Source organism: Cyprinodon variegatus, unplaced genomic scaffold (assembly GCF_000732505.1).
Source record: "Cyprinodon variegatus isolate N-32 unplaced genomic scaffold, C_variegatus-1.0 Scaffold367, whole genome shotgun sequence".
NCBI lineage: Eukaryota > Metazoa > Chordata > Actinopteri > Cyprinodontiformes > Cyprinodontidae > Cyprinodon > Cyprinodon variegatus.
Genome location: NW_015150820.1, coordinates 320663 through 346328, shown reverse-complemented (window position 1 = coordinate 346328; position 25666 = coordinate 320663). Strand labels below are relative to the sequence as shown.

General features: G+C 37.0%; 1 protein-coding gene across 1 annotated transcript in view; it reads right to left on the bottom strand.

The window, feature by feature from the left end:
* LOC107092102 (protein furry homolog) overlaps nt 1–25666 on the bottom strand; it is a 50857-nt gene that overhangs the window by 17283 nt on the left and 7908 nt on the right. Inside the window, exons 2-39 of the mRNA XM_015386391.1 lie at nt 24669–24868; nt 21801–21854; nt 20880–21019; nt 20679–20769; nt 20491–20570; nt 18715–18795; nt 16904–17072; nt 16608–16700; nt 15762–15860; nt 15016–15117; nt 14723–14826; nt 14125–14233; nt 13954–14040; nt 13507–13678; nt 12392–12524; nt 12128–12235; nt 11503–11758; nt 11181–11363; nt 10993–11079; nt 10492–10751; nt 10165–10354; nt 9801–9925; nt 7659–7716; nt 7433–7524; nt 7178–7350; nt 6643–6803; nt 6332–6442; nt 5784–5938; nt 5446–5548; nt 5031–5202; nt 3830–4086; nt 3594–3740; nt 3340–3508; nt 2382–2472; nt 2200–2282; nt 1723–1873; nt 1500–1603; nt 218–406 (exon numbers count right to left, since the gene is read on the bottom strand). Coding sequence (XP_015241877.1) covers nt 218–406; nt 1500–1603; nt 1723–1873; nt 2200–2282; nt 2382–2472; nt 3340–3508; nt 3594–3740; nt 3830–4086; nt 5031–5202; nt 5446–5548; nt 5784–5938; nt 6332–6442; nt 6643–6803; nt 7178–7350; nt 7433–7524; nt 7659–7716; nt 9801–9925; nt 10165–10354; nt 10492–10751; nt 10993–11079; nt 11181–11363; nt 11503–11758; nt 12128–12235; nt 12392–12524; nt 13507–13678; nt 13954–14040; nt 14125–14233; nt 14723–14826; nt 15016–15117; nt 15762–15860; nt 16608–16700; nt 16904–17072; nt 18715–18795; nt 20491–20570; nt 20679–20769; nt 20880–21019; nt 21801–21854; nt 24669–24868 — 5139 coding nt within the window. The remainder of the gene's footprint in view (nt 1–217; nt 407–1499; nt 1604–1722; nt 1874–2199; nt 2283–2381; nt 2473–3339; nt 3509–3593; nt 3741–3829; nt 4087–5030; nt 5203–5445; nt 5549–5783; nt 5939–6331; nt 6443–6642; nt 6804–7177; nt 7351–7432; nt 7525–7658; nt 7717–9800; nt 9926–10164; nt 10355–10491; nt 10752–10992; nt 11080–11180; nt 11364–11502; nt 11759–12127; nt 12236–12391; nt 12525–13506; nt 13679–13953; nt 14041–14124; nt 14234–14722; nt 14827–15015; nt 15118–15761; nt 15861–16607; nt 16701–16903; nt 17073–18714; nt 18796–20490; nt 20571–20678; nt 20770–20879; nt 21020–21800; nt 21855–24668; nt 24869–25666) is intronic.

The following is a 25666-nucleotide window of genomic DNA, read 5'->3' as shown; positions in this document are numbered from 1 at the left end:
TGTCCTATGCACTCTGTATTGTTTTTGGCACTGTGTCCAAATAGTTTTCCCCCTAAGATAAGAAACTTATCTATTGTCTTCAAAGAATGCAAGCCATCCCCTCCTGATGTCCATGTTTATAAAAAGTCCGACTTCTGCCTTCCAGTAGAGTTTGAACTTGCTCATAGTTAAGAAAGTTGACTAAAGGTGAATAGTGTTACCAGACAGACATTTCTACCTGCAGGTGAATATTCCATCTGAAGGCTGGATTTGCAAGTGAGGGTCTTGATGACATTAACTTCCCGTGTCTGCAGTAAAACTGATGCAACAGCCTGAAAGTTGTCGTTGTTACCAAACAATGTGATGAGGAGGTGAAGGAGGAGACGTTTGCTGTGCTCAAAAACCTCTGGGCGATAGTGATCCAGGCCTGGAAAGTAAATACTAAGATCAGTTGTGTTGGTTTGCAGTGTCTTGCAAATGTTTTAAAATCAGGTCAATTGTCCTACAATTTAGACAACATGTGGAAAAGTTTTTTGCCAAAACATAAAAATCTTATGTGGCAGAAAAATACCACTACGCATCTCCCTGACCCAAAAGCACCATGAAGGGGAAACTTGATTATCGCTGCATTATTGAACAGGGATACCAAGGACAGTGACGCTGATCACAGTTGATCCAATATTGAATAGAACTAAATACGGGACGATCACTGAGCAAAAGTCTTTCTTCTAGCAGGAAAACAACCCTAAAGATACTACCTGAGCTACAGTGAAATGGTTTAAATTAAAGTATGCTTGAGGTAGGGCTGCTCAGTGGCGCAGTGGGTAGCACTGCTGCTTTGCAGTAAGAAGATTCCGGGGTGCAATTCCTGGCTTGGGGTCTTTCAGCTTGGAGTTTGCATGTTCTCCCTGTTCATGTGTGGGTTCTCTCTGGGTACTCTGGCTTCCTCCAACAGTTCAAGAACATGACTGTTAGGTTCATTGGCTTTTCTTAATTCTCCATAGGTGTGATTGTGAAAGGTTGTTTGTCTCTGTGTTGCCCTGCAAAGGACTGACGACCTGTCCAGAGTGTACCCCGCCTCTTGCCCGTAGACAGCTGGAGATAGGCACCAGCACCCCTTGTGTCCCCAGCTAGGATAAAGTTTGATGGAAAATGGATGGATGGATTTTTGAGGTACAATGACAAAGAGTCAAAGTTAACATCAAAAGTCCAACTGACAATATAGGACATATCTTAGATGTTCACAGAAACTATTCACCCATTCTGAGTCAGCTTAAGATATTTTTGAAAAAAAAAGTGTAAATAGAGGCGGTATTACAAACAAATGCTTCTTACAGATTATTTTTTGAGCAAAACCATACCAAAAATATATAATTTTATTTTCCCTTTGAAAAAGAACTAATATCTCATGTTAGCACTATCAATTTAAAGAAAAATAAAATAAAGTTTGTGGTTGTGGTGTGATCAAATTTGAAAAATCTGAATTTAACGTGTTTACAATACAATTCCATATAATTTACCCAAAAACAGAGCATGGAGGATTAAAGGCAGGTGCAAGTTCCAGTCCTCTCGCACACCGTGGTCAACAACCAGCTCTGTCATGAAGATGACTGCGACATTACACCTTAAGTAAACACAAAATATACACAATATAAATTTAAACATATTCAGATATGTGGAAACTTATTCTACAGTATAAAAAACTGTGCAGACTGTTGAAGAGAGAAAGATAAATTCATTTACCTGTGCAATGGTCCTCTGGGAGTGACGGTTTCTGGTAAATAGTCCACCAGTGGTGCCCAGCATCCTCCATTGAGTGGCATTGGCAGAGGGTGGGGCTTATTTGTTTCAATAACAAATGTCAGCCAATCCACATAAGGTGGCAGAGGTTCACCTGAGTAGTCACAGGATATTATTTCAGCATCCACCACATGTTAAAAATGAGCAGCATTTGAGTGTAAGTCACAAAACATCCTGATCATCCGAATGTTACCATAAACTGTAAGAATTTACTTTTTTTTTTTTTCTATAAGTTTTTAGTTTTAGTGTTGCAGGGGCCAGTTATAGTGATGCAGAGGCCCTTGGCTTTGCTCCTTGTATTCAATTGCATAAAGCCACCCTTTAAAAACCCCAAGGCCTCTGCAAACTGCTTATTCATTCTCAGTTGCATAATAGAGAGTTCTTTCTTGCCAGATTCACTCAATCACTTGTAACACTTACTTTTCTCTTCATCATAAGATCCTCCTGAACTGTTACTGTAACGTGACTCCAGTCGGTTGTGCGCTCTCATTTTGTGACCAAGCCTGACACCAAAAAAAAAGCATATGTATAATCAACTTAAGTCTTGTCAATGATTTTATTGTCTCTTATCAAATGATTTAGGAAATCAATAGAAATTTCACCTCTCTTCACTCTCTTTTATGGACTTTATATCATCTGTCTCAGGAAAGTTTTCCTGGCCAGCTACAATGGTGTTGCTGCTTGATGTGGTCCCTGAGGTAAGAAATATAAGTGGACATTTTTTATTTTTTATAACATGCTCAAAAAACACTGGGAATTTGTCCAAAGCAAACAATTCATAATGACTGGCAATAAAACAGCTAAGCTGAGCCATTTAAAAATGTGATGGGATTTTTCAGTACGTATGAGAAGTTCTAGCTGGTTTAGACTTAATGAAGATATATATATTTTATATTTTTTGACAATATTAGCAGCCCCCTATTTTTTTCGTATCTTGAAAATCTCCTCTGGAAAACAAAAAACAAAAAAACATTTAACACAACATAACTGTTCAACTCATTTTTCTCTATGAATCAGTCCAACAGGATCCCAATCAACAACATATTTAGTCTAGGTCAGTTAAATGATATTTCAGTTTATGAGTTAAAAAAATCAGTAAATTAACATTCAATCAACAAAACTATCAGTTGATAAATACACTTTCTGGGAGGTCCAAGATATTCATTAAACTTTTGCTTCAGTTTAAACTTTTTTCTTTGGCTTTATTACCACATTCACCTTAAGATAAAATATCTATGAACCAACTTCTCTCGATGCGAAAGACCAAGAAAAATATAAATAGGGAAATTGGTACTTGGCTTGTGTTGTGCGTTTTTTTAGCGTAACCAGTCCCAATGAAAATATCTGTGTGTAATAAACTTATATAATGTAATTAATATGTGGCTGAGAATAATATTTATGTGATAAAATTTACTAAAATAATAAATGAAATGATTAAAACCCAGTTTTACAAGCACTGCTCAGAGTTAAATAATACATTTAAAAAGGATAGAAAATGTATTTTTTTTCTTTTTTACATTTTGTGGAGTGGTTTACAGATAGAATAATAAAGAAAATGACCTGAAGCCACAGCAGAGGTTTTGCTTGTGGCAGTGAGGCGATAGAAAGGAGGGCTGTCACAGTGTTGTACCACAGGGTTGACAGGATCTGTTTGCTGTAACTCAAATAATAACTCCTCCATGGTTTGCATTGTCTTGTTTCGGCAAAGATAGATGACCACCTTCTTGATCTGGACACATAAAGAAGAGACCATTCAGGGGAATTGTAAAGAAAGAGAGGATTCTGATATTTTCCAGCAGACCTGAAGATCTTACGTATGGGAGAAGGGGGGTGTCACTGCTGACACCACACAGGCTGATAATGAACTGCAGGGTGGTTCTCAGATTGTTGCTCCATTTCTCATTGCTGACTAAAGCATTCCAGACATTTTCCATCTCTGGTCCAGGTAGATCATCTCCATACTAGGATAAAAAAAACAAACAAAAAAATATATACAATTTTATTAACTTCATAGATATAGCTTGATATTAAACATTGCAGCAATATGTACCTTGGCTGTCATGAACATTAGGTTATTGAGAACCATTGATGTGGCTTGCAGAGATCCCCAGCCAGTCCCTTTTAGCGGTAGAGAGGAATCTGTGCTGGCCAGCTCACAGGAGGACTCATAGATGGGGATTGTTGGTGTTAAGACGGGAAGCAGCAAACCATTATCCACCAGTTCAATGTTACCGAGCCAGGGAAGGAGGTAGGTTAGCATGATCTGCCTCCCATTTGAATGAGTGGTTGGAAACCTCTGGCTGACCTCTGGAATAAAAAGAACGCCAGTAAAAACATCAGCATTACATCAATGGAAACTGCAGTATTTGCACTTGGACATTTGGAGATAAGATATTCTCAGTTTCATCACATATCTCATCAATCAAAGTGTTCATGTAAACAGTAAAGGAGTCTTGTTTTTCCTCAAAGATTTTTGAAGAAAAATATTTGTGACTCAGATTTCAGCCTATTTGTCCAACATGTCTATGAACACGTCAGAGCAGAGATAAAGTCCTACTTTAGAGCTTCACCAACCTCGCCATATAACTCTCATCCTTCTAGACCTGGCAACAGTGTCACGCCAACATCTTGAAGGGAGGGTAATTTTCTGCTGTTATCAGCAACATATTTAGAATTGATTCAATTCGTATTACTTTCGGCGCGTTCTCATTATAATTATTACTTAAAATTAAAAAAATGCATTCATTGGTGAAGCTCAACCATCTAAATTTGGCCCTTTTTTCACCACATATTTTCTTCCTCTTTGAAATAAGTTGTGATATTAATTAAGATAAGTTCCCATTGCAATATAGATGAAAACAACCCCTCTTCCCTCATCTTCTCCGTCCTGCTATATCAAATTTCTGAATGATTGACATCAATACAATAAACCCTCCGGTTCTCTCAGATCCATCTTCTAACTGCCCTTTAAATTTAGCAAGTAAAGATCTTAGCTGTTCAGCTCCCCACCTGTGTAACTTACCATACCTTTGTATCATCAACTGCTTAATAATCTTTATATTACACTTGTTCAGGATAGCTAATAGATTTGATTTAAGATCTGTATTCCCATTTGGTATCCTTTGTACAGCAGATCTATTTTTCTTACTATGCATTTTATGCTTGCACTGTCAGCCACTATAGTGCATTTATAAATACATGCACAATGATAATCATCATCATAATACATTTATTAATAAAGCTCCAGCTACCTGAAAACAAGGGAAGCGTGAGCTCAGGATACATCCTAGCTAGCTGAGCAGAGAGTTGTGGTAGTGATAGACTGTAGAGAGGAGGCAATGGACCATGGGTGCCATACAGGATGTTAGTTGGTTTCAGCTCTGCAATCTTCTTAGAGTACATGAATAACTTATCTTCAAGAATCTGTAAAATAGAATAGTCAAGAAGTCTTTAAAGTTCAAATTCATATTTGTGATTATTCTTTTGGAAGAACTCTTAGAGTTCTGTTAAATATGTAGTCTGACCTGTTAAACAGAAATAAATGAGTAATTGAAAGGACTTCAAAGCTAGACCTCTAAACTATTTCTAAAAAATGGGTGTTTAAATAATCATACATGTGAACATTCAAACTATTAGCACTTAACAAGTAGTTGTTATATTTCTCACCTGCATAAGCTGCATTGCAATCTCATAGAGTTGCCTGTTGGTGCTAGATCCTTCAAAGAGGACCAGATTCAGCAGTGTAACAATGTCACATGGGTAGTTTTTGCTTAAAAGAATAAAGAGAGGATCCAAAAATAAATATGCTTTGAAAAAATCTTTTGGCTTTCTGTTATCTTTGATTTAGTGTTTCTTTGACATATCAAAGCTGTTGCAATAAAATTGAAATTCAACAAGGATTATATTAGTAAAGGTTTGACACTCGACTTAATTTGTGGACACAGTTTGTCTAAATATTTCAGATAATCCAAACAGTCGATAACAAAGTTTGAAATTGTTTATACCTGCTGGCTAAAACTGTTGCAATTGCTTTAAAGCAACCCGAGGCAAGCTTGTGGGAGCCGGTGTAGCAGCGATCCACGGCCCAGTTGAAAAGGTTAACCTGGTCCGAGTTTAGCTCCAATAGCAAGATGACAACTTCACAGCCTAGCTGATGGACCTGAGCCCAAAGCAGAGAGAAGACACATTTACAAGGTGAACTTATTTTATGAGGGCTAATGTGAATTATTCAAGTATTTCGTAAATAATTTGAGGTTTTGTAACAAAAACATGTATCAATTACAATGCATTTCAACAACTATTGTTGAAATTTTGTTGAACTTACATAACACATTTACTAAAGAAAGTTAAAAGAAAAACAAACAGTGTTTTTTACATGCTTTTAAAGGTAATACAGATAACAAGAATGCCATCATCATAGCTTTTATGCAAGATTTCTGTAGAAAGTTGGCAAAAGGAAGAGCTGGCCTTTCAGGACTGGCTAGAGCATGCTATTTGGTGGGTCAGCTCTTTTTTTTAAATGCACCACAGTGGTTAAGTGTTGGCTACAGACCCTCTGATCCTGGCAGGCCAGTATATTATCCAGCCACTTATAAAGATATCCGTCTTGAGAAAGGCCAACGTTATCAAAGACAGGACCACAGCAGAGAACAGCAGACATGGCCTGCAGAAACAAACACAACACCGACAAACTTAGCTCACTGTTTAATCATGTTTCATCATCCTGACTTAGCTGACCTTAAACCAACATACAGATTTTATTTTCCTACATTTTTGTAAACATAATGTCAGAAAACTTTACTAAATAGATAAAATAGTCAATGAACTAAAACAAATCAGGTTGAAAGCTCAGATATCATTTACCTTCAAAGCACAATACTGATATCTCGTTATCTGATGATTTCTGTCACTGTAGCGGTCCAGAGGGGTGAACATGATGCTAAAGGGGCCTGCCCACTGGCTGAAGAGGATAAAGAGGTGATGCCGAAGGCTCTGTTGTGGAAACAGGAATCGCCTTTGGTGCACTACAGGAAAAACAAAAAACAAAACAATCAGCTGTTTAATAAGATGTATAGTCAGCAAACCAACCCATGCATCATGAAAAGCTGCTGTAGTAGGAGTTTTGTATAACAGAAAGATGCTATAACAATCCATTAGCAATCCCTTTGAGATCTGCATCCATGGCAACCCATGAGTCATCATCTGCTTTTGCCTCTTGGTGTCTTAAAGCTGTACTATTTTTGGACTTACTCCCAACAGAGTCCAAGTCAAGTGCAGTGCTAAGATTAGAGTGTTGTGTGTGCCTTTGGGCTGAGCTGAATGGTAATGCTGTGACAAAGAGTTTCAATGAGGCCAGAGGTGCTTATGCCTTATATTTTGAAAGTAAGTGTAATAATACCTGGTACACACTGGATGAAATTGGCCACCATTGCACTAAAGTGTGCTCGGATGTCCTTTAGGATCTCTGCCTCTTTATCATTTTCACCTTCAAGTAGCATCCGAGTTAGATCTACATATTCCAGGAAAAGAGCACCGAGGGCAAGGGTGTCGCGTTCCAGTGCTCCATTTGTGCTGCAGGATTAGTGAATAAAAAGATACTGAGGACCTCTCACAGTCATCGTGGTAAACAAGTTTCAGCTGCTGCCATACAAACCTGTCACTGATAACACCAGCATCAGCCAAAAGCTCAAAGATGCGAAGCAACTGCAGTCTCAGCAAGTCTCGCCGCTCACGCCGCTTCTTGTTCTGCCAAATGGTCATGTATGAATATAACTTTAAGGCTCACAACAGCTTTAATACATTAGCACTGCAGATTATTTCAAACAAAGGCCTCTAATGAGGAATATGAACGCACTGGCTTAACATTATGACCAACAAACCTCAGGTCTTCTTTCTAGTGCCTCTTTCATGAGTGGATGTAACTCCTCCACAAGCTCCCTGTGTGAAAAAGACAAACAATTATCTTCGAAATTTTTCTTTTTCTCAGAAATGGATTCCAGATTTATAATGTGAGCTCTAGGAAACAATGTAACTACAAATTTAAATGGTTATGAAGCATTACTCAGATTTAATCCTCTGTTTTGACTCCAATTTAAATCCATACAAAAATGTAGGTCAGTGCAGATTTTAATTAAAATAATTGAATCTATTCCATTTTCATCAGTTTACTTAATAATTCCAAAAAGCTCTAAAGGCCTTTGATTAAATGTGAAACAAAAAATTGTGTAGTGACTCTTTTTTTTTTTTTTTTGGATCAGACCTGTGACCGTCAGGTTGGAAACTCATGCATGCATGCATAATGATACGTGTTGCTATGCTGTGGTTTCAAACAGGATTCTGTTACTCAATGAAAAGAAAAGAAAAAAAAAATATGTATATATATATATATATATATTATATATATATATATATATATCAGCTGCTTTCAGTATCACAAAATTAATTAAAAGGTCACAAGCAGATGCGAGAGGCTATTGAAAATACAGTTCTTTCAGGCAATGAAAAAAAAAAAACCCTTTGCAATATCATCATGTCTTAAAGAGAATGGCAAACTTTTTTTTGTGCAACTTTTCAGCACTTGTCTGCTATAAAGCTTTATCCATTTCAAAATTGTTGTATGGTAGATAGCCTGTACTGTACAGTTTGTTCTGCAACAGGAGAGTAGTTGGTTTGAACCTAAGCTCCATCTGTCATAGTCCTTGGGCAAAACGATTTAACTGCATTGCCTACTGGGTTTTGGTGGTCTGTATGTGGCAGGCAAACTTCTATCATTGTGCCCCGGGCAGCTGTGGCAACAGTGTAGCTTACCACCAGCTGTATGTGAATGACTGAATGTAGTACAAAGTCCTATAGAACTCATTGCCCTGAAAAGGTGCTATACAATTATCAAGTATGATCTATTAAGTCTGAGGACCCCAAAGGGCTTAACACTAAATTCACCCAAACTTTCTCAATTCAAAATGTCTGGAGTAGATCTGAGCTCCAGGCTTTTTAGAATTTCCTATCAAAAGCCTTGTTATCACCTAGAAAACATGCAAACTGAACTGAAAACAGGTCCACCCCTTTGTAATGGGGAGTCATTAAGCTCACTGTTGGCCTGGCTTACAGGAGCGATGTTTTGACTACCTGCATGGCGATGAGGCTTGAGATGAAAGCGGGAAGGAATCATCTCTTTCACTGTATTGTAGGTTTTTGAGAGCTGAAACCAAACCCTCTGTTTAAGGCTGGTTTTTCTCTCTTAACGTAAATGGCTTCCTTTACACCCCTTTCAAACCACCTGTCTTCTTTGTCCAAAAATTTGAACATTCTGGTCCTCAGACAGGTGTCCTTTGTCCTTAAGGTGCAGCTGGACAGCAGAGTCTTGTCCGGAGGAGGTAGGCTGTATTAAGTCATGTGTCTGTGGAGAGGATGTTTGGTTTCTCCAATTAAAGAATAGAGCATTCCTCACTGCACTGAACTGCAAACAGCACTGGCTCATCTTAGGTTTGGGGGTTTTGTCCTATGGATGCACCAGTCTCTGTCTTAGGGTCTTGTTAGCTTTGAAATGAACCAGGATTTTTCAGAGACTCCAGCAACATATGGGATTGTGATGTTTTTGCGTTTAATCTTCTGACTCCATTCATCCATTCACACTCTGGAGGTAAGGCCTATTGTACCCACAGCCATCCTGGGACACAATAGAACTGCTGCCGCACCAGCAGCAGTCAAAGCGGTCAGAAGGCCCAAGGGCAAAACAACTCTGTTTAATCAATGCTCACCGTCACTGCATTTGCCACACTAAACATTTAATGCTAAAACAAGTTCAAATGTGAAATAGACCACTTGATCTTTGTATCAATATTATATCAGAGATAACTTAAAAACGAGGGTATCACAGTCATTTAATGTTACTTCTGACAAGAACTCTTCATGAAATCTGAGATTCAATCATAAGATTTTAAATATGTTTATGCCTTGACATTTTAAATGTCCAAGTACAATTTGTAAGAAAATATAATAAAAGACACAGATTCTTGATTTACCTGAATACTAATAGATTTGTCTGACCAAAGCCCAGAACTAATGACTCTGTCAGGTCAAGGCTCTCTGTTCTCATCAGTGGGACCAGCTGCTTTAGGAGCCAAGCCACAGATGGACTTCCAATAACCTGAAACATCAAAACAGCCATTGTTAGGTAACACAATTAAAATCTCACATGCAGCTTGAGCAGCACTAATTAGCCGAGGCTAAACTCAAATAAACACAGAGTTAATAATGCACCAGCTTCCTGTTTTACCCCAGCAGTGTAATTCAATGCACTCAGTGTGAATGTCAACAAGCTCAGTGTTGACACCTGATCCCTGAACTGAGGGAATTATTAAGGCATAACGATGAAGCAACAGCTACCTTGTTATCGTGGCTGACAGAGCTGTCAGGCGTGGAAGTCATGATCTCAGGTGTCGATGCTCTCAGATGGCCGGGGCTCATGATACTGGGCTTGGCCACGCCAAAGCAAAGAATCAGGTAGTTTCTCCATAAGGTTACATAGTTGTCCCCACTTCCAGAGGGGACAGTCTTCTTTGCATTCATTGGACTGCTGTTGATTTTTTAAATTGATAAATCAAAATCAGTGAGAAATTATACCAGTTGTGTGTTTTACAGGACAATGCTAGGAATATAGCAAAAGGAAAAAAAAAACTTTTTGAATTTAAAGCTAAAATTGAGGACACTCACTTTGGGTCAACCAGGGGCATGAGCATCTGCAGTCGAGTGAAGGCATAGGGCCAGGCATAGCTAAGAGCTGTGGGGCAGTGCTTTGGAAGTTTGTCCTGCCGAAGGAGGCTGTACACACACAGCACCCAGGGGTCCTTCACAGACTGGGCAAGGAGCCACACGTGCGAGGGACTCATGATGTCATACTGGCTGTTGACAAGCGAGGCATTCCACTCCACCAGGCCCTGTAGGTCCACGTGGTGGCCAACTGGCAGTGTTGCCTGCAACAAACCAGTGACACGGCAGGGGCAAAGGTCAGGGGTGAACAAGTGAAACAAGTATATACCGGGTAAACAAGGAGACTGACAGACAATAGTGGCTTGAAAAATTACTGGTCGATGCAGATAGATTATCAAAGTGTTTGTATAATTCATAGACCAGGATTGGCTAAGCAAAAACAAATCAAAACAAAATAGTCTCCTTGTTCAACGGCGCTAAAGTTGAGTTGCAGAAAGAACTTACTGTATCAGAGACAGCTACGTTGATAAAATTCTCCATGATAACAGGGCTGAGCTGATCCATGATCTCTATCATTGGCTTTTCATCATCCTGCAGTTTGCAAAACATAAAACCAGAATCTCAAGATAAGGAATTTAACATTACTACATTTTATCCTTTTCTTGTGCAGTTTGGATTTGTCTTGGAATTACCTCGGACTGTCCGATGGTCATGTAGAGACTTCGTATCTCTTTAAGTATTGCGATGGCGACTCTGCGGGTGCTAAGCTGGCAGGAGCAGAGCAGTACGAGTGCCAGTCCCTCCACAGCATGCAGCACAGTAGAGTGAGGACCTCTTTCTGCTGGTGTTTTATGACCCGGGCAAGAATTAAGAGGCTGTAACAAATAAAACAAAGTGAACTACTTCGTTTCATGAAAATTTTTTTTTCAAAGTATCCAGAACAGGAGCATAGTCAAGCATCAGCTTTAGTTAACGAAGATAACCCCTTTGATCATTGAAGAAACTACAAATCACCTCAGCAGCGTGAAGCTTTGATAGGTCATGGCTCTTTCCTGGAGAAGCCAGTGTTATCCTCCACTGTGTGAGAAGCTGCAGCAATAATTTGAGGGACATATCCAACAATCCCTGATGGGTGTCTTGGACTTCACGCAGGAGGAAATTAGTAAATCCAAACAGAACATCGTCACGCCAGTCATTAAAATCCACCAGCAGACTTTGGAGGGAGTTCTGGGCTATGAGGCGAAGCTCATCATCCATGTGGATTGTTAACCTGAAAAACAAAATAAAGAAAATCCAAAAGTTAATTTGGTCAGACCATTCAATCAGTTTAACATTTACCCTGGCTGAAGGGCAATAACACCAGTACCATAAGTTTGATATCTTTTATGAAGAAATATGAATAAGTTCCCTGATTTACAAACTCTACTGCCAATGGAAACCTGCAACATATTCTGTAGCCAAAAGACTACAGTACAAAAGGATTTTTATTTTTTTAGTCTCCAGACATTTTTAAAGCAACCCTTCGGACAAACTGTATGACTCTTTATTTATTTAACATTTGATAGCTCCTGGTAATAAACCCCCAGATAAGGTAAATTAAAATTTCTGAGCTTTTTCTGCAAAAAGATGTGTGACTTACCGAGAGAGCAAGTCGATTAGCTCAGGTTTAGACATCCCATCAGGCAGGATGCGAGGAATAGCAGCAACACATGTCCTAAACAAGTCTATCTTCGGCTTCCTTTCACCTCTGAAATGTCAAATTCAACATATTAGGCTGGTTTTCATTTTCTTTTGTTGTCAAAACTGATCAGATACAAAAAAAATAATAATAATAATAATAATAATAAGTGATTATAGAGTAGTAGTTTATGATGCTGACATTAAATCTAATCTGATTTCTTACGTGATCATGTCTTCTGGCTCCTTATTCAACATCTGAGCATTTGTCATCATCATGCAGCGCCCCACCTCCTTATCAAGGTGTCTTAAAATGCTGTCAATTGCTTTCCGCACATGAACATAATACTGGGACATCCCTGCAGAAGATGGAAGTTAGAGAAATGTACGGTACTTAGAAGTTTCTATTCTAAGAAAAAAAATATCTTAAGCTTGGAGATAATTTCAGGAAAAGAGACAAAAAAATGAAAATAAAAATATAAAAATATAAATATAATTGTCGTCTAGCTACTGACTATAAAAAAAAAATTGTCTTCAGCCTTTGTAAATGGATAAATGAAAATCAAACCAGATAACATATAATATTTGCAAATGTAAATTTTTGCGCCAAAAAAAAAAACCTTTCATACCAATTAAATAATTAGATTTCTTTCTGGAATATACCACCTGGATTTAAAGCTGTGGATTTACAATTGTGTATTTAAACCCACAACTTGCTACCATGGCAACCAGTCATAGTTCATAAATGTAGCAGCTATAAGTGCCAAATAATACATCGGATAAAGGTAGTAGCTTGACTGATGGGCTGCTACAGACTGCTCGTGACAGTTTATTTCCCATTATGACATCATAAGGGGATGGCTTGTTAAACAGCTTATTAAGCACACATTAGGTAAAAGGTGGATAAAAAGAATGATAGATGTGAAAGGGATTTTTTTCATTTGTGACCGTCACACACAGGCTTTAGGATACATATGATGGTTACAAAATGTCTATAATGTGAATTTTGCATAACATGGGACCTTTAATGAGAATATGCTAAGGGGTTTGAGTGCTGCCAAAGACTGCTAACATATTGTAGAGAAAATGCATAATGCATTTATTTTTCCCTTTTAATTAGGAAAAGAACTACTGGAGAAAAATGATTTGAATGCAACCCTGATATGTGATCATTTTCTATAGTAATGAGCTGAACAGTATAAGAAGAGCCTTACAGGAAACAATGCATCCCTTCATGATACTGAAAAATATTTTCTGTGTCCACGTTTTGACATTTCTGGTCAATATACTGTAGATAAAAACTCCTATAAAATGTTCCTAATAATAGTTTTTCTATCTCACCAATGACTTTGGCCTCCTCATCCGTTAGGGTTTTGCTCAGGTATGTTTTCTTCACTCTAAGCGTGTTACCAGAGGGCAACAAGCTACCAGTGTTTGGCATGGGAGGCTCCCCATCCTTCTGCTGCAGTTTGTCAGCTATGACCAGAAATGCTCTTAGACCAATATTCATCCTCTGAATAGACAAAGAGAACACATTATAGGAAGCTACAGGAAATCACCAAACACAAATAGAAAGAGTTGTATTAATAATCATTTCTTATGTAATTTATCTCCCTCATTTAGGAACATCCACCTTCTTAGGGTGGAAACATAAGTTTAAAACATTTCATTATAAAAAAGAAAGTCCAGCTTTCAATTATTATTTTCATCATGTTAAAATGTTACATAATCATGATAAATATTATTTGGAGTTTGAAAACTATTTCAATGATAAAGTAGATAACATACCTCAGGAATAAGACTGAAGGCTTTTGCAGGTTTGCCAACACAGAGAAGGTCAAAGATAATTTCTTTCATTGCAAAATCCAATCTTTCCTGCATTAAAATAGTAGAAAAATCCCTTATCTCACAGACCCTAATGTTAGTGTCAGTCAGCTTAACATTTGGTGGAAGATTTACCTGTGCAATAAACTGAATGATTTTTACAAATATATTGAGAGGCATGTCTCTGGGCACCACACTGCGAGACCCTTTAGGGAAAAGAGTTGTTACGATGGTGTTCAGACGACTGCGAACACAGAAAAGTTGTTTTATTAGGATAGCAATAGTGTTAAAAGACAGAAAAGACAAAAAAAAGGTAGATCAAAAACCTTTAAGAAATCATTAAACTTTCTCTTTGTGGACTTTTAACCTAAAATATTGACAGTATTTTTGTGCTTTGAACAGTTTAACATTTTCATATCAAAACAAACATGTTTTTGAATCTCTGAATGTTATAGATAGATGTGTGCCATGAATTTGTATTTGGTGCTTGTGATTCAATCTTTATAGCATCTATTTGAGAGATTTATACCCTTAATATATGTTTCTTTCTTGGGGTAAGCTTTAGACACTTATTTATTAGGCATAATACTTTAAATGCTATACAAGAAAATAGCATAACTGAGATGCAAAATCTGATTACTGAGACCTGAGTATATTATAAAGTGATTAAAATGTTGATACTGATACATAATAAGATAAGAATTTCAAAAAAAGAAATAGTTAATATATTTACCCTTGGGTTGCAGTGTTGCTTTCACACTTTATTCTGATCATGTAAACCCACAGCAGGCGATACAGTGACTCCAGAGCAACACGAGCCATTTTAGGATCTCTACTCTGTAAGATAAAAGAAACAAAGTTGCTGTAAAACCTTGACCAAAAATTTGCAGTGACCTTAAACTTAGTTGGTCACAAATTACTCCTGCATGCCTATTGTATTTAAAGGTATCCAGTAAAAGGATCAATTTGAAGAAAGGACACAGAACCTCCATTTTATTACAATAACAAGAACTGGCAAAATCTTACCTTGAGATTTGAAAGGCAGTTATTGAGGAAGACGTGCCATCTGTTAAGGAAGAACTGCTTCTGACTGACACACAACAGACAGGTGACCAGTGGATAAAAGGCCTGAACAGAAGAAAAACTGAGTTTAGATTTTGAACTGCCTTCTTAAAAACTGCTTTAATAAAACAAAACCCTCAAAACTCTGTAACATCAGGAATAAAGTTTAGAAATTATGACTTTCATTAACAACTTAAGAAAATATACATCTAAAAAATGCATTTGCATTATTGAATTTTGAATTTTATTTTCATGAAGACGTTGCACTTTTCCTCTGATGTGCTACATAAATGATGCCACTTTTTTATTTTTTTTTTATTTTTTTTTTTTATTTATATTTTTTTGTTTGTTTTAATTGTTCTTGTGCTTTTATTTTTCTTATATTTTATTATCTAATTCATTGCACTTTGAATTGTCCATGCACTGAAATGTGCTAAGGGGTTCAGATTTTAAAATTTAATAGCACACAGGCCAGCTTTCATAGCTTTTTCATACTCTCATACAATCGCTTACCTTGAGATTAATGACATTTTTAATTGTACAGAATAAATCACTCATAGTGTAAACACATTATGAAATAATATTACACCAAGCTACATGCATAGCTCTTCATATGTCTGTGCCACTGTGCAGTAGAGGCAGCTGAAACCAAAGGCCTCAAAAAACAGCAGACCAAAGAGTCAGTGACTGCTGGCAGCTCTGTTACTAACCAGTGAGTGCTTCTTTCTTGAAGACAGATCCAGAGTTAAGTCGTACAGGCTGTCCACAAAGTTCCTCAGACAGGGTACATTTACTTCGTTTTTCACAGCCTAGGTCAAGATCAAAACAGAAATTACAATTAGGGAAACATCAACTTTTTCACCACACTCCGCCCAAAACGAAAATAAATCTTATTACAGTAGCACAATCTCCCATGAAACTCATCTATTAATTGGTCAAAAAAATACCATGTTAAATAAACAGGGTAGTTTTCAAAATAGCCACAGTTGAATATCTTCTTATGTGTAAAGCAATGTTAGAACACAGACAGTTTTGTTGTGAACCATACGAGAAAGAAGGGTGGGGGGTGGGAGGGGTAAAGTTTGTTATATTTTGTTTCTTTGTTTTCTTTTGGTGTTAAAAAAAAATCATCTTCCTTGTATGGTGTGTTTGTAAGACTACATATTAATAAGTTTGCTTTATAAAATACACATTTTCAGTATAACTGTAAATCCTTGCTATACACCATAAATATCTTTTAAAAGCTTCTGTCAATAAGACAAATCTTAAAAAAAAAAAAAAAAAGTAACTTTTAAAGAAGTATGGGCAACAAAATGCTGCAGCTACATTTATTAGGGGAAATACCGGATGTGCCAATAAGAGTATTAGTCATGATTTATTTAAAACAGAAAAATACATTAAAACATTAAAAGTTTTTTTCTGGCTTCTTAAGGTTTTCAGATCATGAATTTCAATAAGCACATGCAAGTATGATGACGCATTTGACTGAGCATGTGAATAGTGGGCTGAAAATGATTGTGTAATAACTGTATCAGCTACATGATGAAGAAACTTACAGCAGCAACAGGCACCAGGATCTCCACGAAGACACCAGCCAGAGCATGTTTAATGTCCTTATCCTTCACTTCTAGAAAATACTGGGCACACTCCTGTAAACAAGAGAGAAACAGCTTTCAGATTTATAGAATTTAAAAAAGCTTTCTCAGTTAAAACAATTTCCAAAACTTTTAGACTGACAGACATTAAAAGAATTAAAAAGGCAATACCAACACATGGGGAAAAAACTGTACAGAGAGGGAAGTAGGAGACTTTTTAGCTATTTGAGGAACTCACACCGCAAATTCTGCTGTACCTGCATGAACTGAAAAGAAGCTTCAAAGTCTTCGACCGGATACATTTTCACCCGGAAGAACTTGACCCCCATGATGAGACTGATGGTGCTCTGAATGACATATGGACTTTGCTCTTTCTGCCGCAGCTCCTTCAGCTCAGTCATAAACTTCTTTTTTACTGCGGGAAATCTTAAAGGAAATTATTGTATAAACACAATGTAAAGAATCATGCACTGCCAATAAAAAAAAATATAAGTAAAGCAAAGAGTTTTAATGAAAACAAAAATAAATAGAGTTTAGGCTGCAGATCATTAACATACAGACAGCAAATCTGTCCCCCGAAATGAATTTCTCCCCCAGCAAAAAAGAAGAAATTACAACAGGAATAATTAAGCAGGGCATAGTTTGAAAGGAGGCATGTAACTCATATCTCTATTATAAGTGATTCTCGCTGATGCAGTGATTCTACAAGTTTGGATAAACACATAAATTTCCAATCCTAGTTTGACATTAAGATGTCATGTCTGAAAGTGTCTTATACACAGACTTATAAATCTGTCACTTTTCAAGAAGTCCTCACGCAACCATTTTAGTTGACATTACACATTAATAAAGCACATATAATGAGGACCTATTGAGCCACTGAAAAAGAAAACTAACCTTTTAAAATTAAACATTTAAATCAGCCAAATTGAAATCAGATTTGCAAAGGCATTTTCTAATTTCATATTTTGAATTAGGAGAAATTGTTAATGGTAAATGGTCTGTATTTATCTAGCGCTTTTTCAAGTCAGGAGAGTTGACTAAAGGCCAATTTTTGCCTCTGATGCATAGCCTCTGCAACCATCAAATCTGTTTCTGTGCGCACCACACCCCGCAGAGGTTCTGCAACCGTCATCGCGCACCTAAAAAAAATCCTGACAACGCGTCAGATGGTCATAAACCCGCGCAGACCTCAAGTGGAAGTCCACAGACAAAAACAAGCTTTGATTGGTCCTTGGTATGCATTTCCGGCTGTCTGTGTGGTCGTCCTTCTCGATTCGGTGCGCCATTTTTAAAACCCGAGGAACAACTACAATGGACAACTACGACGAAAGGTTAATTGATTTTCGGAAGTACAACCACTTGTACGATGCCTCGGACAAATTGTGCAAAGATGCCAAGGTCTCTGCCAAAACAAAGTTCTCTCTAGTTCGTGAATGGGCTCCCTTTGCACTTTGGCAAGAAACTAATGCGTCCTTTGAAATTCCAGACCGACGGTGCAGAAGCATACCAGCAAAACCCTTAAAGCGCTTTACACTACATTAAGTCCTCCACACACACACTGATGGTGGCAAGCTACATTATAGCAACAGATGCCCTGGGGTTCTGATCCTGCTGTACACTGGCACCACTATCAGTAGGCAATGTGGGTGAAGTGTCTTTCCCAAGAACACAACGACACTGAAAGCCAGAGCCGTAGCTTGAACCATCAACCCTTCGATTAGAGGGCAAACCCCTACATCTGACGCCACTTTAAACAAAATGTATTTATTCATCCATTATTAAATACCAAAATTCATAATTCTTATTAAAAATACCTTTCCTAATCACGCAATTAAAAAGGTTATTCCTTATTCCATTTCCATTTTATTTCATGTTCCGCAATTTACAATTCATCTTTAATATTTAAATTTAAACTGCAGTATTAGAAAATGCCTTGATTTCAAATTGCCTAATTTGAAACCTTCATTTAAAAAGTTTGGTTTTCTTTTTCAGTAACTCTCTAGGTCCATAAGCAGAGACTTAAAATGTAAAATCAAAAAATGAAAGCTGAAAATTTGCTGCTTACTTGGATTGGGCCAACACTCCTATGACTTCAGCATAAAGGTCCGCTACAGTGTGCATGTTTCCAGTGTTAGGACCATGATATCTGTGGGTGACAAATTCAAGATAAGTTAGATGACTGAAAAGTATTCAATTACACACCATAAGATTTCATGTATGTTACTGGGTATTAATGTAATATATCAAAGGGTGGAACAGAGCTGTTTAGTGGAGGGAAAATGATTAATTTTACAGACTAGATGAATAGAATCTGAAAAGTTCAGCATGCATATCTTGGCAATTTCCAAGGTAAGAAATTCAAAGTCTTCACAGTCTTCACCAGTGCAGCATAACCTGCTGCATTCAGAAGTCACATACTTCAATAAAGAGAGTTAAGTGAAGGCCATCCAACTATACTAACAGAAAATTTAAAACATTTATTAAAGATGCTGCCTAGAAGCTCATGGTAGCTTTGGAGAAGCCATTGAGGTCTGCACCTCAGGTTGGAAATGTATTGATGGTTGTTTCTCCCCTTGGTTCAGACAAAACACCTGGACCAACACCCACTTTTTTTAGATGACTTTGCTCTATTTCCAAACAGACTCTGGTGCAATCATCTTCTGGTATGAATATGAACTGGCTTCAATGTAACCTAACACCAGGAAACATATTCCTTTTTGGACTTAACAAGCCACCGTAGCAGGCCGTGTAGTGATAATGTTAGAAAGTTATACCTACAAAAGTTATATGTTGCTTAGCAATACTGCTGCCTGCACACTATGACTCAGGACACACATAGCACATTGTTGTCTTCAGCTTGCTGAATGCAACATGTTGTTCCATAATTAGAACTACAGATCAAAACTGCAAGAAACAATAATGTCTGCAGAGGATCATATGGACTGACCTTCCATTTATCCAATAATGGTACAGGTCTAGGGCCAACAAAAGAGCAAATAACATATTGCTTACCGCACACATCCTAGTCAGAGGTGATTTAAACTGTTATCTTCAGGGGAATGCTACAGAGCGCTAATGGCAAAAACAAACTGACACAAAAGAAGCTTCTTTCCAGACTGATTCTCTTTTAAACTCAATAAATACCTCACAGCCAGGGTAGTCAAGGACTCTTGCTAGAAACAATTTTTAAGTCTTTTTGTACCATTACTATCAGCATTTTTATGTCTTAATAAAATAAAATGCTCTTTCTACTTTTGTCCTTGTTTTTATCATGTCCCTGCCCCCTTTGAATTTTTTTTTTCTTTTCAAACAAAGTGTGGTTATTGTTGGTTCTGTTCCTTATGGTGTTGGCATTTGAAAACTGAAGTCAAATTCCTTGTTTCTGCACACAAACCTGTTGATTAAAGCTGAATCCAAATACGAGCCTGATTCTGATGTTGCAGCTGGAATAACATCACAAATAACAGAGGTGCAAAATGCAGGGCTAAAGTTTTCCTCAATTTCCAGGGCTTTCTTCCTCATTTAGTGGCTTTGGTAGAGAGACTTTGGTAAGAATAAAACTAAAGGACCAAAATACCTTTCTGTTGTCAATATATCCTAAGCAAAGCTAGCTGAAAGGACAGAAAACCCTGCACAGATAAGTCCAAACATTTTAATTACATGGTGATAATTTTTGATTTACTGCAATTACATAAAATCTCAAGGAAAAACATGAAAGCTTTTTGTTACTGAGTCAAATGTGAAATTGTTCAAGATGTAAGTAAATCATCTCTGCACTGTGGATCTCACAACAATAGAATAAAATATGTTTGACCTACCGATACAAGAATTTAGATCTTACCCTTCTTTGTATCGAAAGTGCCTAAAGGCCAAGTTTATGACTTCATTGACCAATCCATCAAGGGCAGGATAGAGTGGCATCTATTTCAGAATTAGAAAACAACAGAATGATGGTGAAAGATTTAGACATTAAAAAAAATAAAAATATCAATCTAGTTATTTTGTGACATAAGATGGAATGAAAGTGACCTGTTTCAAAACTTCTATAAGTACAAGGGAGAAGATGAAGTCAATGGCCAAATCTCTCCTTTCAAGTAGATAATCTCTGTGCTGCTCATCACTGTTGGAAAATCACAGTTTGTTTAAGGTTATAAAAAGAGCAAAAAAAAAAAAAAAAAAGAAATTAATAATGACAAGCATGATTTCATCTATCCACTTTTTCTATCTTACTTTTTAGACTTTGTGTTGGCTCTTGGTCGGTATTCATGCAGCTCTTCTTCAAGCCCATTTTGTCTTTTGTACCAGTCAAACAAAGTGCGCAGGATGGAGGGAAGACTGTACTCAGCCAGTGAGCTCATGGTGCTTATCAACTAGAGGAACAAGACATAGATGGTGCAAATGCACATTACTGTCAGCAGTTAACATACCAAAGCAAAAGATAGCAATCAGAGCTTCCTTTGTTTATTTGTGCAGCAATTTAAGCTAGAACTCCAGCACAGACCATAGTTTTATTTGAATCTCATTATGATTCAAGCATTTACAAATTAAATGGAGTGTAACTAAAATAGGGAGCTTTTAGGACTAAATGAAAGGAATGAAATGAGATCACTGGGTGAGCTGATCCTCTGTGGGACCATACCCATGGGGCAGCCTCCCTTAATGTTGGAGGAGGTGCCAGTAAAGGAAGGAACAGGCCGGGCACACAGGAAGGGAGGAGAGTCTGGTTGGATTGGGGGGAACACAGCAATCCCTTCATTCAGCACCAGGCTACAGAAGAATCCAGGCTCTGTAATGCTGCTGAGCTGCCTCATGCAGCAGCACAAACACACCTCTGTGGCTCTGAAAAGGCCTCCTCTGCAAAGCCACAAACCTGCAGGACACACCTTGTGCTCAGTATGAGCCAAGTCACAAGGTAAACACTCGTACCCCCTGACCGAATCTGAAAGACCTTTAGAGATAGGAGCAGGTTTTCACCCAACATCTTGAACATTGCAAAGTTATATTATAGATGTGAAAATCGACCCAAAGCGTACAAAGGTGCACCAAACGCAACTACGTATTCATTTTTGTTCCCGTGTGAAATAAAAGTAAAACCCCACATAATATATAGGTAAAACAAGCCCTTTTAGTTAAGCGTTTCTCAGGACTTACCTGATCAAATTGAGGATCTTCTCCCCGTTGTAGTGACTTTGATAATGGTTTTTCCTAAAAGGAAGAAATAATTCAATTACAGCTCAGAATTTTAATAAAAGAGACAAAAAATAGACATTTATAAAGTTTTTGTTTGAAGCTTCTTAATTCAGATGACTGGTCAGAAAAGGACAAGGAGATCATTTTGAACGCATAACAGCAAATACAGAGACAGAGCCATTCATCAGTACTGGTTGCATAAAAGGTGGGACCGTTTTTAATCAGATGGAAAATGAACTAAACACCTTTCTTATTCTGATGTTTATCCAGTGGTTTATCCAGATGTTTATATCCAGTTACACCTTGTTTTAAAACAGCAACCATAAACTTTTGTGTTAAGAGGATTTTACCGACCAATCCAAGGATATGCATAATTATGAAGTGAGCAGAGACCCAGTCATGGTTTTAAGCGGTCAAACATAAAAATAGTGTGCATATTTTAAATTGGCCTACTCAAAGTCTGGACCTAAATCCACCTTAGAATTTATTGCATTACAGATGTTTTGATTTAATCTAACCTAACTAACATGTCCTTGTTAAGAATATAGCATGAAAGGATTTTTAATTTTTAATTTTTTTAATGTAAACTTTATTAAGTTATACTCCACAAAACAAAAGTCTGTAACTGCAACCCAGGGGGCTGTAAAAAAAAAAAAAAGTAAAGACCACATTTTTCCACTTTAAAAAAAGTTACAATTTGCAAAAAGATAAACCTTTCAAAGGAAATATCTTCGCAAGGCATTATTATCTAATAATGAATTAAATTAAACCATGACAAGACTAGAAAATGCTACAATCAAATTCAAATTCAGAATGAACCCTATAGAATCTTATCAGCTAAACAGCAGTTCTGAGCACTTTACTTGTGGATTAATCCAAAATAGTTAAAAGCCTGATATGTGTGACACCGACATTGCGTGGGTTGATGGCAATATCCTGCTCTTCTGCTCTTAGCTGGATCAAGCACTAAGCCCCAACCTCTGATGAACCTTTTACTTTTTCAACAAATGTTTGTAGCGGTAGAGCCTGGAGTGACAGAGAGGTCGATGTGTTTTACTCCATCAGCATCAGTCAGGGACGGTCTTATTTTTTTTTACATCCACTTAAAGATATTGTCCATGTTGAAAGGATAATTGTATCTGTTCAGTGATAACTAACATCTACGGATCACTGAGTATTAAAGTTTTTTTTATATGGAATATTTACTTGAGTGATAATATTAACAGGAAATTACAGAGTGTCAGAAAGTATGGGCTAAAATTCATTATTCAGATAGTTTGTCAGAGGAAAAATGAGAGGAAACCTCCTTTCTACATTCCTCTCTTCCAGAGAGTATTACAAACAGTTGATGAACTACACATTTTCACTGGATATTTAACACTTTCATGCTGACTAAGGTCACAGATTTACAGCATCCTGTAAGTCATATTCCCTTAAATGGGAAATGGCTTTCCAGTAGTTACTTAACAATATAGAGGCATGAGTTAATCTGCAGTGTTTGGGATTAGAATCAATGAGGATGCATGTCTGTCTGGGCAAACATGTGAGCAGAATCATTAACATTTAAGTCAAACTCCAATTGTCTTTCTGCAATACAGGGAATGCTGCACACACTACCATGTTTTATTTTTTTCCCTATTAGGTTAAATATCTGCTTGTTAAATTTTTTAGGGCAAAATACATTGTTTCTTTAGAGTTTTACAGATCTTAACCTCCTACTGTAAAATATATTGTTTGTTGCCTTTTTCTTGCTTTTTAAACAAATAAATTCAAATATTTGTCATGATAAAATTTAGGCCTACTAATAATTCTGATGAAGTAGAGATTAAAATTTGCAAGAAAAGAAAAAGGCTTATTTGCTACGTGAGGAATTATTACAATTTTTGTATTGGGTGCCATTTGTAAAGTTAAACTGTCAAAAATTAGGAGACATATTTACAGTTATTTAGCGTGCTTTAAGAGATAAGGGGGTTATTTTTTTCAAAATGATTTTTTCACTATATCATTAATTCATTTATAAAAATCTTACTTGGTTTAATGAATATATAGTCTGGAGATAAATATTTACTTTGCAAACTAAATATTTAGTTTTCTAAATAAGTATTTAGCTCCAAAATAAATATTTATTTAACAAACTATGATTTTTATAAATGAATGAATGACAGTGAAAAAATTTTTTTCTTATTTTTGTCTTAAAACACTCTAAATAACCATAAATATTGCTCCTAAATTTTGACTGCTTAAATTTTAAAACGACACCCCATATTTATGTGCAGGTCCCCAAAGCATTTTATTCTACCCAGAATTTTGATGACTTATAGAATTTAGCTTGAATGGAGGAAACAATCTGACTGGCTCAGGGCAGCATTTATGCAAAAAAACCAAAACTGCCCCTGGTAGAAGGAGACAGTAACAGCAACTAAAAGTGACAAGTGACTTAGCAAATATATCAGCCTCCTATTGAAATTTGGCTGCATGTGAGGGTTTACGAAAACCTACCATATGTATCTTCTTCCTGTAGCTTCTATATGTACTGTATATAGAGTTGTTGTTACACATTAATAAGGTCAAAGATTTAATAACTAGTATATCTGGATTTAACGGTAAACATTTGAAGAGAAGAGGGGATTCCTGCTTATAGTCTTTGCTTATGTATATAAGCAATTAAAATAAGTTGGTTTTGTTAAAAACTTTAAGCCCACAAAAATAGATGATTTTTATCCTTAATAACAACCCAATGCAAATGTGTTCCTTTGTGTTTTGAACTACAGATGTAAACGATGCATTCAGCACCTCAGGAACAGTAACCATCCACATCATCATACTGACCAGTGGCTCAGCCATGATAATACGAATCTTCCGCTCAGACACTGAGGTGAAATTTGCGAAGAGGCTCTTGAGGACGTATTCTCCAGGCCTGCTCTCTGGGTCAATGCTGATGGGCATCATGGCTGGCGGACCTTTCTCTCCCTGAAGACAGCAGACTGGGGGGTTGGGAGGTTTACTGTATCCGTTCCCCACAGGTGAGGCTGAGAAAAGGGCACAAATAGACAAATATAAGTAAAAAAAACAGCTAGTTGGAAAATATATTGTTAATTCATGCATAAATAGAATGGACAGATCACCCAGCAGAGCACATACAGAAGTAGATGACCAAAGAGGGGCACTGTAGGGATTTTTCCAAACATGGACAAGTTGTTCCCAACATGTTGAGCATTCCACAGCATAAGTGTCCAAAGGGCACAAGCTTGCCCTGTGTTTGCTTTGCTTTTCCAGCAGTTACACAGAACAGGGCTCATAAGGAAATTAAAACACCACTGATGGCAGCCGGTGTTTTCATTCAGTACCAGTGATGTCATCAGCCGTAGAAAGAAGAAGGAGCTGTAAGCATGTGACCATCTTCAGACAATATAAGGTCATAAATCCCATCAACCACGGATTCATAGTGTCTATTGTAGGGGTTTCCTTAGTAGAGATAGCTGTGTCTTCTCAGTTTCAGTCCCAAAACTCTGATGATCTATAAAGTGTTAGAGCTGCTCATAATCCCAACACTTTTAAGGAGCTTTTAAATTCTTGGCTTTTGAATGAATACAACTCAATGTTTTAACTCGGCCTATTTTTTATATTATTTGTATTTCTTTTAAACTTGTTTTATTCATATCTTTTGTGTGTATATTTTTTGTTGCTATTTTTAACTACCATCAATTATTTAGTTCTTGCTGTTTGTTGAAATGTCTGTAAAAGAATATAATCAAAATTCCAGTGGAAATAACAGAGACACTCACTGACAAAGGAAAAAAAAACTGATAGAACACAGGTTTAATACT